At 50.8% G+C, this 17073-nt stretch overlaps 1 protein-coding gene and 1 long non-coding RNA gene across 6 annotated transcripts in view; one reads left to right on the forward strand and one right to left on the reverse strand.

The window, feature by feature from the left end:
• Elf4 (E74 like ETS transcription factor 4) overlaps positions 1–12370 on the forward strand; it is a 42192-nt gene extending 29822 nt beyond the window's left edge. For 3 of the 5 annotated variants that reach the window (XM_074062167.1, XM_020165273.2, XM_020165274.2), the window contains exons 2-9: positions 2657–2930; positions 5726–5897; positions 6238–6330; positions 7404–7595; positions 8655–8738; positions 8830–9022; positions 9991–10368; positions 11188–12370. In XM_074062167.1, coding sequence (XP_073918268.1) covers positions 2859–2930; positions 5726–5897; positions 6238–6330; positions 7404–7595; positions 8655–8738; positions 8830–9022; positions 9991–10368; positions 11188–11992 — 1989 coding nt within the window. In that variant the 5' untranslated portion in view covers positions 2657–2858 and the 3' untranslated portion in view covers positions 11993–12370. Of the gene's footprint in view, positions 1–2656; positions 2931–5725; positions 5898–6198; positions 6331–6979; positions 7596–8654; positions 8739–8829; positions 9023–9990; positions 10369–11187 lie in introns of those variants that run through there. The other 2 variants (XM_074062168.1, XM_074062169.1) reach the window with 2 other exon arrangements.
• Positions 5157–17029, reverse strand: LOC109687399 (uncharacterized). Its single transcript, XR_002212481.2, has 3 exons — positions 16881–17029; positions 8844–8960; positions 5157–6227 (listed from the first exon to the last, which is right to left on the reverse strand). It is a non-coding gene; the product is annotated as an uncharacterized lncRNA (long non-coding RNA).
• Between the last annotated feature and the right edge of the window lie 44 nt (positions 17030–17073).

Below are 17073 nucleotides of genomic sequence, written 5' to 3' on the forward strand. Positions count from 1 at the left end.
TGGAGGTGTGGTTCAAATGATAGAGCATCTGCTTTGCAAGTGCAAAGCCCTGAGTTCAAACCCCAGACTCACCAAAAAAAAAAAAAAAGCCTCTTCTCTTTGCATTGATGGCCAAGGGTTCCATCCAATCCAGTGCAGTGCCCTGGTTGCCTTCTTTCTCCCACACCTCCCTAGCAGGGTGGACCCTGGTAGGGGTACACTCAAGGAACCATGAGCCCCATACTTATTTTGGGGGCTGGCCTCTTCCTGGGAAGCACACAGCCACAGTGGCCCTTTAGTCAGTAGAACCACAGCCTGCCCCAGCCCTCCCCCATCTTCACCACAGCCTCTTCAAGCCAGCATCAGTTTGGGTTTGTCATTCTCACAAAAGGCAGCTCAGGCTAAGAGCCCAAGAGGAGGAGGAACCTATGATTGAACTTGTGGCTTTGCTGGCCAGACCAGGGCAGCCCTTTGACACACAGAGGCTCTCACGCACATGTCCCCACACTTGGCACACATGCACACACCCTGAACATGTGTATACGTGCAGTTGTGCTTGCACACTCACTGTAAACACACATAGTACACCTATGTAACTAGCAATGCAAAAATATACCAGTGTAACCTCAGAGTTTGCACATTTCTCCCATTCTCAGGTATGACACTCACTCAGTGTACACTTGGTTATGCACTGCATAGAAAACACACTGCATAGGCACTCACTGGCCAGTCCCTTTCTCCCCCGTCCCTCCCTCCCTCCCTTCCTTCCTTCTTGTATTTATTTGACAAATATGAATTGAATGTCTGTTACTTGATTTCATCAATGATCAACACAGTTACCCCCCACTCAACGATACCACTGTGTAATAGGGAGGTGGGTAAGGAAGGTGCATTGAAGTTCCCCAGGCAAAGAGAACCAGCAATGAGCTTACAAAAATACTGGTTGTGAAGAGGAGCTACAGAGACAAGCCAACTGACCTAGAAGGAAGGGACCCAACAAATGACCTTGGGGGGAGGGAGCAGACACAAGTTTCATGTTTAGACAAAGTGGGATTAGGTGAAAGTGATCACCTTTCATTGGTTCAGCACGAATGTTTCCTGGGGGCAGACAGACTGGCCTATGGGAGGGCAGGAGCTTTGGAATGCAGGACCTTGGGCCACTTAGGGTAGGGGAGACCAACCTTCTAAGCATAAATAGCCCCAGAGGCCTTGCAGGCCACAGGGGATCCAGGTCACAGACAGGGTCAGTGGGGGTGGGGCGAGATGGGAGGACCTCATTCAAGATGGAGGTTTCCAGGTACTCCTTCTCAGCACTGATGCGGGTGGACCTAGTAGGTCATCCACAAGGAAACTCAGACCTTCCTTACAGGTTGAGCTGAGCTGAGCAGAGCAACTTCTCCAGGCTTTTTCTTGGGGTGGTGGAAAGGTGTGGGGGTGAGGGTGGGGGTGGGAGAGGGCGGGGCCAACCCTGTGGGCTAACGGAAAGGAAGTGGGAGAGGCCTGGGTGTCTCCTGTGGGGGAGAGCGGTCATCAGGGAGGTCACCCGTGGTCCCCTTCCCTTCCCCTCCTTTGCCCCTCTCTGAAGTTCCTCATTTCTTTCCAGACCAGAACAAGGTTTTGCCACCGTGGCACTGCCCAGGGAGCATCAAAGAGGTGGGGTTCAGTGTGTTGTGTAGGGCCAGTTATTCATGTGTTCATGGTGGGATCAGGCTATATGTAGTTATCCACACACCAACACCACCACATACTCCAAACAAGTGGAAAGGGCCACAGATATGGTACCTGGAAGTGCACAAGCCCCGTGTGAAAGGTGGAGGAGCCAGAGCAGGCTGGCAGGAGGAGACAAGGGGTAGGCCGCCCCCTCAGGACTGTGAGAGCCAGCCATGGCCATGGGTGTGACCACCTAGAGGAGCTGCAGTAGTGCCAACAGTGGAGGAGTGCAGGGGACACGACTGGAGGCTGGATGCCATGTGAGCACTAGAGGGAAGTATTTGGGAAAGGAGAGACGTGTGTGGGCTGCAGTAGGCCAAGAAGATTTCCTGGAAAAGGGGCCTGAGCTAGCCCTGGAGGAGGGGGAGGTCCTGCTGGCCCTTCCCCCAGCCGGAGCTCTCCTCACAAGTTCCCAGGGTGACAGTTCAGTCTTGAAACTGAAAGCAAAGCTGAACCAAGAACAAACCCACACACAGCACAGAGGCCACCTCTCTGGTGGCAATGGGGGCAGGGTGTACTGATGAGCACGCAAAGCATGTAGCTCACATGTCCCCTCCGTCTTCAGGCTCTCCAGAAGCATGGCCCAATCTGAGAGTCCTCTCCTGGAGAGCAAGGTCAGGCCACCACAGGCTTTGACCCCACCCCCTAACACATACACACACACACACACACACAGTAAAACATTTCTTCCTCTGTAGACTCTGCCCCTCCAGGCTAACTGGCTCCAACTACCAAGGTAAATGGAGCCTAAGAGCACCCTGCACACCCTGGGTTCCCTCAAACATGACTCTTTCCCAAGTCAAGGGAGTTTAGGGGATTCATCCCACTGATGCTCCAGGGCCAGGCCAGGTCTCTTTCAGTTGTCCTGGCTGCCCTGGCACAGCAGGATCCCTCAGGTTTGCCAGCTATCCTGGCAACAGAGCTCAAAGAAAGTGACTTACAGTTCCCATCTCTCCTTTCTCCCTAGGTTGCTCCTGTGGTTGGCCCAGCCCAGCATGCAGCCTTGAGCCTGCTGTAGGCCACCACCCACTCCATCTCTCTAGGTCCCCTACTTGTGTGGCTCAGGGGAGACTCTAGGTCCCAAAGTACGTGGATAGCATCTCATCAAGAAAACACTGCAGCTCCAGAGACCCTGGGGAATTCTGCTGTCAGCTCTCTGAGAAGAGGGCATGGCTATTACCCTGCAGCCCAGTGACCTGGTCTTTGAATTCGCAAGCAACGGGATGGATGATATCCACCAGGTATGGCCCCAGAGAATAAAGCTCAGGCAGCCAACGCAGATGATTTGGCGGACATAGACAGCAGGCAGCCAGCAGGGTGGATGGCAGGCTAGTCAGCAAATATCCATCAAGCACCTGCTGTGTTCACAGCACTGGCCCTGCTTACCAGCAAGCCTGTATAGCAGCTACTCACACGCAGCCAGTAGTCATCAGGTGGCCATTTAGAGAGCGAGTTGCCCACATGCCTCTGCACAACACTGGCTATCACCAAGCTGGTCAAGCAGCTACTCAGGAAATCAGCAAGGAATGCACAGCTGTATGCTGACCATCGTATGAGGTTTTAGCTACTTCCCTTCACCCCCAATGTCACAGTGAGAAAGCTGCTGGAGCAACCACATAGCAAGAGGGAGCACTGCCAGCTGGAACTATAGGGTAGAGTCCCAGACCTGGCATCTTCACCCTCATGGCTGTAGCCTAATTGATGCCTCATCCTGAACTATCTTTTCAACCTCGACCTGAGGATTCAGCATACACTGGAAATGTGGTCTTTGGGTGGGAAGAAGTTGGGAAATAGGATAGGATTCTGGCACTCAGAGGGCACATTTTCCATGCACTTAGATGTACCCGATAGATGGTGTGCTGGCACACTCAGCGCTACTTTGCACTCTCCTTTCACCAAATGGAGAAAGACGAGGCAGCCAGGTATGGTTAAGGAATGGAAAAGTAGGAATCAGGAACCCTAGTGTTGATACCAGTTGGCCACCATGTCACCTGGCCAGGTCCTTTCCCCTACCCTATCTGGCTGGCATCTCTCTATCTTCTCCAGAAGAAGATCTGGCTGGATTGTGGCATCCCAGACTAACTCTCATGCTCTCTATCCTAAATTCCCATGAAGATGGAACGCTGTCCCATCCCTTATTCTACAAAAGGCTGCCCTCTAGTGGACCTTGAGTGCATTGTGCTTTCTGTCCAGCTTGTTCTTACTCAGGTTACCTTCCTTCCTTCCTTCCTTCCTTCCTTCCTTCCTTCCTTCCTTCTTCTCTTTCTCTCTTTCCTTCTCCTTTCCTTTCTCCCTTCCTTCCCTCCCTCCTTCCTTCCTTCTCTTTTTCCTTCTTCCCTTCCTTTCTTTTTGTGGTCATGGGAGTGGAACCTATGGCCTTGGCCTCATGCTAGGCAAGTGCTCTACCACTGAGCTATACCCTCATCCCTCTGTTGCTCAGTTTTTTCTTTTTTCTTTCTTTTTTTTGTGGTGAGACTGGGGTTTGAACTCAGGGCTTCCCACCTGAGGCGCTCTACTGCTTGAGCTATACTTCCAGTCCATTTTGCTCTGGTTATTTTGGAGATGGGGGTCTCATGAACTGTTAGCCTGAGCTGACCTCAATCCATGATCCTCCTGATCTCAGCCTTCCAAGTAGCTGGAATTACAAGTGTGAGCCACTGGCGCCTGGCTTGTTGCTCAGTTTTATTGGACCCTGGGCTGTATCTAGCTTCATGGAAGGCATCAGATCAAAAGGGAAGAAAAATCTAACCTTACTTGGATTCTCAGTCTACTTGCTATTGTTCACTTTCTTCTAGTCTGCTCGGCAACCATTTCTATTCTTCATAGAGACTGTTCTTACCTCCCAATCCACAGAGAAGCTAAAGTCAAGAATGCCTTCAGTTTCCCTGCTTTCTTCCTTTTATGTGTAACACGTTCTGCTCTTGTTTCCTCCCTGCTGGGCTAAGAAAAAGAAGTGTCCCTCTTCCTCCCCAGGGCAACTCCTACTCCTGCACTTAGAAAATCTGTCCTCTCATACTCACTTCAAGACCTCAAACCATTAATCTCTCTCTCTCTCTCTCATCGTTCAGATTCCCTCCCCCATATCTAACACTAAAGGTCACCTAAAAGAAGTCCTTCTCTCCCTTCTGCCCCTACTTCAGAATCAATACCATTCTTAGCTCCTCCCCTCCACCCTCTGCTTTTACTCCCACACCCCTTTCACTCTTCTTAGGAAACAATTTTTGAAGTAAAATGTGTCAGGAATACAAAAGAGTTCATAGATAGATAGATAGACCGATAGATAATAGAGATAAAGAGATGGATTGTAAAGGAACACACATGTACTTATCATATAAGTTAAGAATCAAGCCCATTGTGGTGGTGCATGCCTGTAATCAACAAGGCAAAGAGGATGAGGTGGGAGGATCACGAGTTCGAGGCCAGCCTGGGTTACACTTTTAAAAAAAAGAGTCAAAACATTACCAATCTCCTAGAAGTCCTTGACATCTAACATTTAATGAGTTTACTCTTGTTCTCAGGGGTTTATGTGTACTGATCTGCTTAAACAACCTATGGGGTCAAAAATATGAATACCCCAGTTTTATAAATGAAGAAATTGACACCCAGAAAGGTGAAGTTAGGTTTCCCAAGGTTACACTGCTAGCAAGTAGCAGAGCTTGGTTTCAAACTCAAGCAGTGCACAATCAAATAGAATTTTCTGGAATGTTGTAAATATTTTATATTTGTGCTCTATAGTATATCAACTAATCTTGCCATCAACTAATCTTTTCCGTTGGCTGTAGAATGAGTACCTAACCCTTCTTATAGACTGAGCCCTAATCCTGGGCCATGGATTAACCCAACCAATTAAAAATGCTTGCCCAGGCTAGGGGTATAGGTCAGTGGTGGAATGCAGGTGGGTGTATAGCTAAGCCATCCCTAGTCATCAAAATCCCACTCAAAGCATCACCTAGCGAGGCTGGCCCTAAAATCTGATTGGGAGGGCTTTCTAGAAGATGTGGGTGGGCCTTGAACCATACCCCTATCTCCTTCATAGCTGGAAGACCCCTCGGTGTTCCCAGCCGTGATTGTGGAGCAGGTACCCTACCCGGAATTACTGCATCTGTACTCAGGACTGGAGCTGGACGATGTCCACAATGGCATCATAACAGACGGGACCTTGTGCATGACACAGGATCAGATCCTGGAGGGCAGTTTTCTGCTGGCAGGTGTGTTCCCTTTCTGGGCAGGGAAGTATGGTGAAGAAAAGAGTTCTGTCTTCAGGAAACAGCAGTCCATGATGGCCGCAAGTAACCCCATACAAAATGGGCCCAATGAAAGGTACTGCTGCTTCACAGAATAGGGAACCATTTAGATGAGGTGGAGTGGAGAGCCATTGAGGGGTGGGCAATTAGGGCAGGAGGTGCTGGTCCCTTCCCGAAGACCCTATGGAATCCCTGTGTCTCCTCCTCTTACCACTCCATTGGCATGGGCTGACCTTGATTATAGCTGAACCGTTCCCTGAGGGAAATTCTTCTTCTCCTCCTTCCCCATGGAACCTGGAACCAGATGAAAACGAGGCCACCTCACATACAATGTCAACCACTGAAGTCTTACTCAATGTGGAATCTCCCAATGACATCCTGGATGAGAAACAGATCTGTAAGTTTGAACCCCCGTGCTTTCACTCAAGGCACCAAAACAATTTCCTTTTAAAATTCCACTTATTGGATTCCCAGGCACATGTGCTTGCAGGTCGAGGCAACCACGTGCACCAATGTACATGTGAACACATTCAAGCTGGGATGGCAGGGGATGGAGAGGGGTAGGAGGGCATTGCAGACAAGGAAAAGATAGCCAGGGTGACTTTTGTGGGGTTTTGCCCAATATTTTTTTCCTTGTTGGTATTTTATTATCATTCTTTTTAAAAATTGTTTTATACATTTGTTTCCTCCAATTTTAAAATTGTGATTACATGTGTGTATGTGTGTGTGTGTGTGTGTGTGTGTGTGTGTGTGTGTGTGTGTGTAGATATAGGTATATATTATAAAATGTACCACCTTAATCTTTTTTAGGAGGCAGAACAGGGGTTTGAACTCAGAGCCTCTCACTTAGTAGGGAAATGCTTTAACACTTGAGTCATTCCCCCAGCTCTTTTTGCTTTAGTTATTTTTCAGATAGGGTCTCTCATTTTTGTGTGGGGCTGGCCTCAGACCATAATCCTCCTATTTATAACCTCCCTCATAGCTGGAATACCTGCCACTATGCTGGCTTATTGGTTGAAATGGGGTCTCACTAACTTTTTGCCCAGGCTGGCCTTGAATCGTGATCCTCTTGATCTCCGTCTCCCAAGTAGCTGGGATTACAGGTGTGTACCCCCCAGCTTGGGCTAAATGATTTCTAAGGCCCCTTCAAGTTGTTGAATGAGTGAATGACTAAATCAAGGTGGTCCATTGCCCTGGATGCTGCCTGGAACTTCCCTACCACCAGCAGTGGGCAATAAATGTGACTCTATGATTGGGGCCAGCTTACGGCCACAGGCTCTGTAGATGTTTTCATCTCCTTAGGGCTCAAGACCTCTGGGGCATTTTCAGGTATATCCTAGGTCTGGGGTTGTGAGGAACAGTACCCCTACCCTCCCCAGGTACACACTATGTTATTCCTAAGCAGCAGTGCTGGAGACCAAGCTCCAGCCCTGCCCTGAGCCCCCCCACCTCAGGCCTTTCTTCTTGCAGTCAGCACCTCCGAAATGCTTCCAGACTCAGACCCTGCCCCAGCCGTCACTCTGCCCAACTACCTGTTTCCTGCCTCTGAGCCTGATGCCCTGAATAGGGCCAGTGACACTGGTGACCAGGAGGAGCATTCTCTGGAGGAGAGGGTCCCCAGAGAGGAAAGTCCTAAGAAAACTGGGAAATCAAAGAAGAGAAGTAAGGAGGGGAGGAGTGTGTGTGTCTTCAAGGGAGCGGGTGGGGGGCCAGGGTGACCCCAAGGGCTGAGCGGTTGAGGCTCACAGATGTGTTAAGAGGTCATCTCTCTGGTCTGGCAGGGATGAACCAAAATGCCTGTCTTCTGTAAAACCTGGCCTCATTGGCTGACCTGCTCTGAATCCTGGCATTTCCCATGCTGCTCCTTTCTGCCTTTCATGTGTAAACTCCTCCAGAAATGCCAGTTACCCCAGTGGGTTGAATCTTAGCTGGGAGTTGGGGCACCAGGCCTGACCCTGGCCAGTGCCTGGACCTCTGGAGCCTCTGCCTATAAAACATGAGTCATGCCAACCAGACATAATGGTGCACACCTGTAATCGCAGCACTCAGGAGGCTGAGGTAGAAGGATCACGAGTTTGAGGCCAGCTGGGTTACATAGCAACTTTGAGGCCATTCTGGGCTATATAGCAAACCCCTGTCTCAAACAAAACAAAACAACAAAAACACCAGTCATGTCATGTGCTTGTTTCCCTTCTGTGGAGCTTATGAAACTGAGGCCATATATGAGAGGACTTTGGGCTTTCCCAAGCCCCAGTGTTACTGATTTACTAAGGCCATGGCCTTGCCAGCCTGGCTACCGAAACCTCAATGCCACACTAACCCTTACAACAGTAATACCTTTGGGCTGTCTCCCATTCATTTTGTTATTGTTATCGTTGTTGTTGTTTTATTTGTTTGTGTGTGTGTGTGTGTGTGTGTGTGTGTGTGTGTGTGATGTTCTTACTATGTAGCCCCAGACTGGCCTTGAACTTGCGATCCTCCTGCCTTAGTAGGGTCCAGGTGTATATCACCACACCTGGCTTCCCATTCTGTTCTTATAAAGATGGCTCATTTGCAAGCGTTGCATTTCCCTGCTGTGCAGATACATGGGGGTTGTGGCTGTGGAAAAATGATCAGGCTTCTAGCCTTGGTGACTTGGCTCCTCCTGGCTGGTTCTGTCACACCAAACTTGGCCAGACCTCCAAGGCCTCAGCTTCATTCTGCTTCCCCACCTCTTCACAGTCCGGAAGACAAAGGGCAACCGAAGTACCTCACCTGTCACTGATCCCAGCATCCCCATACGGAAGAAATCGAAGGATGGCAAAGGTATGGCTGAGAGTCAAGTGAGGTGGGCAGGAAACCCCTTAGCCTGCCGCCAAAGGGCCTGAGCTGCCCCTCATTGCCCGCCCCTCTGCAGGAAGCACCATCTACCTGTGGGAGTTCCTCCTGGCACTGCTGCAAGACAGAAACACCTGTCCCAAGTACATCAAGTGGACCCAGCGAGAGAAAGGCATCTTCAAATTGGTGGACTCCAAAGCTGTGTCCAAGCTGTGGGGGAAGCAGAAAAACAAGCCTGACATGAACTATGAGACAATGGGCCGGGCACTAAGGTAGGAGCTTCAGGGACACAGAATCCCCTGCCCTGGGGAAGTCACCAAGCTCTTCCTACAGCAAAGGAGGCTCTCCCACTTTAATGGAGGCCTGATCAGTCCTTTAAGGAAACTAATCTCAACTCTCCCTTTTGCTTACCCCCACGCCCATTGCCCAGGCCCCCTTTTGGAAGTAAGGTCCCCTTCCTCCTCTTCTTTTTGGTGGTACTGAGAATTGAATTAGGGACTTTATGCTTGCTAGGCAAGCACTCTATCACTTGAGCATCTCCCCCAAGTCCTTTTGCTTTTAGTTTGTTTTTCAAATAGGGTCTTGTGCTTTTCCCCCTGGGGTGGTCTCAGACCTTGGTCCTCCTGCCTTTGCCTCCTGATATCTGGGATTACAGGCATAAACCACTATGCCCTGCTTAAATCCCTTTCCTCTTGCATCTCTGTCCTTAAAGGGCATTTTAGTTCTACCCCCCTCACCCTCAAGAAGAGCTTTCTTGGGCTGGCAGAGTGGCTCAAGTGGTAGGGCACCTGCCTAGCAAGTGTGAAGCCCTGAGTTCAAACCCCAGTACCACCAAAAACAAAACAAAACAAAAGAAGAGCTTTCTTCACATTCTGCAAGCCACAGAACCAGGAAGATGGCCTTGGATTGCCCTTGGATGGCCTTGGTCTCCCAGACCCAGGGATTGCTGAATCACCGCCCTCCATCCTCCTTACTCATACTTCCACCCCTTGCAACCTGTCCTCATCCCCAAAGCAGAATGGAAGTTGACACTGGAAACTTCTTTTCCTATATCCTTTGAGTCTGCAGAGGGAAATCTCAGAAATGTTATAAAAACCTTCCGTGTCCAAGAGTTGGCCTGGTTCCTGGCCAGCCTCAGTGTCACATCTGCTTTGCCCTGGAGAGCAGTGTGCTGGGCAGATGGAGAGGGAAGACCTCCCCATTCAGATGCCGACTAACTCTCCCCCTCCACTCTCCCTAGATATTACTATCAAAGAGGCATCCTGGCCAAAGTGGAAGGGCAGAGGCTGGTGTACCAGTTTAAGGAGATGCCCAAGGACCTGGTGGTGATTGAAGATGAGGAAGAGAGAATTGAAGCCCCAGCAGCTCCCCCTCAGGCCTCCACTTCCTCCGCATCTTCCACTAGCACCACCCGGCGAGCCAGCTCCAGGGTCTCATCCAGAGCTGCCCCCCAAGGCAAAAGTGGCCCTTCCTGGGAGAAGCCAAAGGTTCAGCATGTTGGTCTCCGACCATCTGCAAGTCTGGAATTGGGACTGTCTCTAGATGAGGAGGTCCCTACTACCTCCACCATGCTTGTCTCTCCAGCAGAGAGCCAGGCCAACCTCACCAAAGCTGTGAGGTAAGGGTACCAAAGTAACTGTGAGTCTTCTCATTGTCCTTTGTGATGGGGGTCAGTTGTCAACTCCTTCCAAAACTCTGCTGTATCTCTAGTCCTATGGGATCCTTATAGAACCCGTGAAAAGCCAGTAGGATACTTTTTGGTCAAGAGAGGAAAGGTTACTTGCCTGAGATTACACACCAAAGGAACTCCAAAGCCAGCCAGCACTTGACTTGGGAGCTTCTGCTGCCAGCTGGGTCTGTTATTGTTACACCAGAGTGCGATCCAAGGAGCCACCTGGGGTTCCACATCTAGGCCCACCCAGTCAAGCTTCTTCCCCTCCACAATAGAGAACATTGCTAATATGCCTCTCTGCCTTCCAGGCCTCCCAGAAAGCTCTCCCTATTCTCTTCCATGCTAAGGGGCCTGCAGTTTTCCCTGTAAAGGTTGGACCTTGTAGCAAGGACACCTCTTGCTACATTGGTGTGGGTCACAGGGATGCTCTTCCAAGGAGGGCAGGCAGTAGAGTGGAATGAGGAGGAACATGAGCTCTGGGGTTCACAAGGCCATGTGGTCTTAGGGCAAGTAATATAACCACTCTGTGCCTCAGTTTCCTTATGCTGTAAAATTAGAATAATTCAACTCATGGGCCGTTTTGAGGTTTGAGAAATGTCAATCATTTAGAATGATCTCTGACCTATTCAAAGTACTTGATAAGTGTTAGCTAGAGCAACAACCAAGACACAAAACACCTGCAAGTTCTGTCCCTCTTGTGCCCTCCTTCCTGGCCAGTTGGGATGACTCCTGCCTTAACCAACTCTGTTTTCTGTCTCTTCTTAGTACTTCTTCAGTGCCCAGCAATATCCACCTAGGAGTTGCCCCTGTGGGGTCGGGCTCTGCTGTGACCCTGCAGACCATCCCACTGACTACGGTGCTGACCAATGGGCCTCCCGCCAGTACTACTGCTCCCACTCAGCTTGTTCTCCAGAGTGTTCCACCTGCGTCAACGTTCAAGGACACCTTCACTTTGCAGGCCTCCTTTCCCCTGAATACCAGTTTCCAAGAGAACCAGGTGGCAGCACCTGGGGCTCCACTCATTCTCAGTGGCCTCCCTCAACTTCTGACTGGGGCCAACCGTCCAACCAACACAGCACCACCCTCGGCCACAGGCGCTGGACCAGCGGGGCCCAGCTCTCAGCCACCCGGGACTGTAATTGCTGCCTTCATCAGGACTTCCAGCGCCACAGCAGCTCCTGGGGTCAAGGAGGGGCCACTGAGGTCCTCTTCATATGTGCAGGGAATGGTGACTGGGGCTCCCATGGAGGGGCTGCTGGTTCCTGAAGAGACCCTGAGAGAGCTCCTGAGAGATCAGGCTCATCTTCAGCCACTTCCAACCCAGGTGCTTTCAAGGAGCTCCCACAACCCCAGCCTTATGGGGAACCAGACTTTCTCTCCCCCCAGCCGCCCCACTGTTGGGCTGACCCCAGTGGCTGAACTTGAGCTCTCCTCAGGCTCAGGGTCCCTGTTAATGGCTGAGCCTAGCGTGACCACATCTGGGAACTTGCTGGCCAGATCCCCAACCCCAGCTCCCTTCTCCCCATTCAACCCCACTTCCCTTATTAAGATGGAGCCCCATGACATATAAACAGAAGGGTCAGAAGTGTGGCCCACCAGGAGAAGATAAGCAGCATTTTCACATGGACTGACTGAAGTAGCGTACCTGCCCTTACATTTAGTGGGATTTGATACACCTGATCCCCAGTCCCCCTATCACTGTGGTCAAGCTATGCCCAGTTTGAGCATCCCTGGCATCAGACCATGGTCTTCAGGAGCACTAGGGCGTATTCTCTTGACAGAATGATGAGCTGACTCGGTGATGGAGGGGAAACTCCGAACCAGGGAGAAGCTTGTAGCCAGGACCAGCAGGCGACTTCATAAGAAGAATCTGGCCTGGCTGTATCTCACCATCTATATTCCCTCCACAGGGAACTTACTACCCCATATGTGAATATCTCTGTCTGTATTTGTGTGTACTTGTGGGTCTGTATCTTTGTTTCTTTGGGGAGGATGGTAGTGTAGCTGCGAGGTCTTCAAGTGTGTGTGTGTGTGTGTGTGTCTGTGTGTGTGTGTGTGTGTGTCTGTGTGTGTGTGTATCCATGGATCAGCCATAGGATAGGACTGTTTTTAAGGGAAAACATTCTCTCCTTCTCTTTATACAACTATGATTCAGTTGCTCTGAGACTATGCACAGGTTGGATCCCCCAAATCTGGAGAGATGTCACAGAACTGAAACAGGTCTTACACAGGAGAGCTCCAATGGATGCGCATGTTGGGAAGATGCACTCCTAAGAGGCAAGAAGGACAAGTGAGCCAAAACCACGGAGGGAGGGGAGAGAACTCAGCCCTGGGAGCAACCTCCACAGACTGCTCCATTGCCTGCCACAGTCGCCATGCTGGCAGGTTGGAGCCTGAAGTGCTTTGCTGAAGGATTATTGCGGGCAAAGCACCTACCTAGAGTCAGCCCCAGTCAGAAAGGCCCCAGCCAGGGCTGAGTTCATTGAAGATTTGTGCCCAAGGCTTGGGCTGTTTGTGTAAGAGTAGCCTTTGGCATGCTGTCCTCCACACCCCACCCCAGGCTCCTTCTTCATCACTTTCACCCTGGGATTTTCTGACTGTCAGGCATTGCTGAGGCTAGTCAGGCAGCAAACCAACTTGTGTCTGCCTTCATTTCTGCTCCTGCAAGTGCGCCTGGGGGAAGGGGGTACCTGCTGCATAGTCTCTACTGCCCATCCTACCCTCTCACCTCAGAGCTGTGCCAGCCCCCTACCTTGGTGGCTCCAGTACATGCCTCAGTGGACCACTGCTCATTTTCAACTGTCACACCTAACTGATTTTTTTCTTCACCAAGAAGACAGTAGCCAGCACATACAAGTTCCCATGGCGCCTCTCCTGTCTGAGTGTGGCTCCTTGCTTCCCTCTTTTCTCTATCTGCGAAGGGTCAACTTACTCTCTGTTAAAATCAACCCTCTGCTAAGGGCCAGGATCCCTTCCCCTCTCCCTTCTTCAAGTCTGCTTGCCTCTGTCCTGCCAACTTTCGGGGCAAGGTTAAGAAGTGTCAGACTCAGAAGCAACTCTGTTCTCTAGTGAATTCAGTTAATGTGAATCAGTGCCTCAGGACCTTTGCTATGTATGTCCTCAGTGCCAAAACAGCCACTTGACCTAACTACCTCCCCAGCTGCTCTTTTTTCTCTTCTGGTCATCATTCTCTCCAGCTCTCTTTTCCCCTCTCCTTCCCTGGGGAGGGAACCATATAAAGGCTGTGCAGGTGCATTTACTACACATTTCCAGCAGTTGGCATTGAAGTGCCTTTTTCCAATAAAAGCAGATTATCACAATCTCCTGATGGTTGAAAATAAGCACCTTAAATGAGGGTCAGCATTTAAAAACAGTGCACACAAAGGCACAGCATGGGTGAGGAGTGGCTCTGCCCCAGTCTGAAATCTGATTTCTGTTCTCTCCCCCGCCCCCACCCACCCCCCTCCGGACTCATCATCTGAAAAAGAAACTCATCATCTGAAGGCTATCAATATTCTCATGGTGAAATCAAAGTCTTCTTCATAGTTCTGAGTCCTTGCTTAGCTGGGCTCTTCATCCCCCATCGTCCTTTCTCTGTGCCTATGCAGGCACCTCAGCTCCCCTTTCAACGCAGGTGTTCCCCAAGAGTCTTGTAGTCACATGGCCCAGCTCTTTGGGATGAATCTTAAATCCAGCCCCTGCTTTTCTCCTAAGCCCCTGGTTCATTGCTCTAGCAATCTGCTGGACACTTCCACCTAAATATGTCAGCCCCTCTATCAAATGCGGACTTTTAAATTCTTCCCACACTCACAAAAAAAAAAGGGGGGGGGGACTGGGGGATGTGGTTCAAGTGTTAGAGCGCCTGTCTGGTAAGCACAGGGCCCCAAGTTCAAACCCTAGTACCTCCAAAAAGAAAGGCCATCATGACTTCCTTTTTCTGTTAATGGTACCACTATTTTCCTGACCTTTGAAGCTCACGATTTCAGAGCTGACAGCTGCCTTCACTTGACCCTGCCCTCTCTCATCTTCTGAAGTCCAGCATGATTGCAATATCTCTAAAATTTGACCTGTCTTCCATATTCACACAGCCTCTGGCTTGATTCATGTTACCCAGACACATCAACAACTCTTCCTAGTGTGGCCTCCCTCATACCAGGGGAGGATTCAGTCCTTCCTCTGCTAAAAAGCCTTCAGTGACTCCTCCTGGCCTGCAGGAAGAGGTGGTACTCAAAACACTTACCCTCCAACACTTCTAGAGGCCTAACATTAACCCTTTAGTTGATGAATCGTGCAGTAGTCCAGAGGTCCTGCAGGAAGGATGGGGGAGCACTCAGAGAGCTTAGGGCAGTAATTCCAGAAGGACCTTAAATTTGGCAGCAGCCCCACCTTCATGCAAAGACCCAAGTCCTTGGCCCTTTCCTATTGGGTCCTAGCTGACACCCCCAGCCCACTCACAGTGTGCCCTCCCCACTGAGTGTACTCCTCCAAACATGGAATTGGTGGTCTTTGAACATGCCTCTATTGAAAATTTCCCACCTGTGCTTTTCCTTTACCGGGTTCTATTCAACCCAAATGCTCTTATTCCCCTAAAAATTGTGTCTGTCCTTCAAGACTCAATTCATGAAAGCTGCTTCCCCAGAGCAGCCTAGCCTTAAGAGTTGAGTTATTTTAAACTCACTGCAATTGCCACTCTTTGGACAACTTGACTGTGAACAGCTGGTGACATCTCTATTATAATCACAAATGGTTACTTAAATGTTCAATGGCCTGTGCCTATTTAGTCTCCCCAACCAGTGTGTTTACTCCTGAGGGATAGGGGGGACTGTATCACCCACAGAACAGGGCATACCACCAAGCAGATGAGCATCAATGAATGATTATGGATTGAGCTGGTAGGAGATGGGGACCAAACTTTGAGGTAGGTGGCCTCTGACCTCCCCTCTCTGCACAGGCACATGCCCTAGGTGCTCCACTGCCTAGGGCCTCCCTTCCCTTGGCTCAGTGCCCTCGTGGTACCCTCACCCCACCTCCCATATTAGCACTCAAGATTTCTAACTACTTTGAACATCCTCTTTCCCTACAGAAACTTCCCTGTTCAGTTTCTTTCCTACTCAGAGTGTTAAACTAGCTAATCTGATAAACTAACCTGTGCTGATATAGTTATGGGAGAGGGTAGGAGGAGTCACATGGCCCCTGCCTTTGCAATGGTTTAGTGGAGTCAGGAGTCAAGTGATGTTCCTCGCCTCCCAGCAGCTGATCTGTTTAGTCTATCCTCTGGACTCTCACAGCACTTTGTATATACCTCTTATCATAGCATGTAGCACATTGTAGCTCCTTAATTATGTGTTTATGTATGGTTCCCCTCCAATAGACTGTGAGCTCCTCAAGGACAGGGACTGTGTGTTAGTCACTGATGTATCCCCAGTGCCTAGCACAGTGCCTAGCACAGAGTAGGTGCTCAATAAATGTTTATTGAAAGGATGAATGAGTCCTGATTCCAATGATAGGGACTTTTACCCTGTTCTATAGCAGGCAAGAGGAGAGGGAGAAAGATGATCCACACTCAGAAGCACTCACAGCCTTTTGACTCATCACGTAAGTCTGCAGGCAGCCACTTTCTTTGCCTAAGTGCATATCTACTCCTGGGTAACAGGGTCCACAAGGAGCCCAGGGCTGTTCCACCTATGCCTTGCTGTTACCAGGTGCCAAGGGCAACTCCTGAACTCCTGCCCTTTGCCATTGACTCCTTCCAGGGACTGCACCACCACCATTTCCTCATCCCTGATTGGGACTGGGAGATGGAACTGTCAGCCTGGGTGGGCGTGGCAGGACAAGAAGTTAATCTGATGGTCACAAGCCTTCTGCCCCGTCACGTATTCTGAAAGAAGGTAGTTGCCTCTGGTTCCAAAACCGCAGAGCCTGGGATGAGTGAGCTCATTTGCTCCCAGGCCTTCCCAGCCTCTTCGAGCCTCGGCCTTGACGAGCTGGACTTGGGGGCAGATGTCCAGCAGGTGACGCTGTCGAGCCGGCGACGGTGGGGGGACAGCCAGGCGGAGTCCGGGGAGGGGCGGCTAGGGCGGGACCTATGGCTCCCAGAGGACCGGGCAGCGCTGGCGTCTTCCAGTCCCTCTGCAATGCCGTCTGGCCCCCAACTGCTCTTGAGCGGCTTCGGCCTCGCTCAACTTCCACAACTCTGGAGCTTCAAACTTTCCCCTTGGCCCTCGCCCCCTCCACTTTCCCGGGGCAATTTAGCCGTCCATTGAATAACCTCTCCCCATTGGCCAGCCGCGGTCTGGCTCCGCCCCAGGCTCCTTTCCCCGCCCCCCCACCTCCGCCTCGCGAACCAGCAGGTGAGCACGCCACGGGCCAGGCCTTCTGCGCCTATTGCCGCGGAAGCTATTCCTGGGCTAAAGGCTGCCCGTCCGCCTGGTCCGGGTCTGGTCCATTCCCCAGCCTACCTTTAGCTCCACTTTCACGCACGCCGCTTTCTGCTTTGAAACCGGAGAGTGACATCCATTTGCCAGTGGAGGTTCCTACCGCCGGCTGGGCGGCACAGAGCCGGAGAGGCGCCCGGACCCAGTGGCCGGACGCTGCAGTGATCAGCCCCCCGCACCCGCTCTACAGGAACACGTGGGTCCCAGCCCGCCCGCC

The sequence above is a fragment of the Castor canadensis genome, chromosome X (genome assembly GCF_047511655.1).
Source record: "Castor canadensis chromosome X, mCasCan1.hap1v2, whole genome shotgun sequence".
NCBI classification, from domain to species: Eukaryota; Metazoa; Chordata; class Mammalia; order Rodentia; family Castoridae; genus Castor; species Castor canadensis.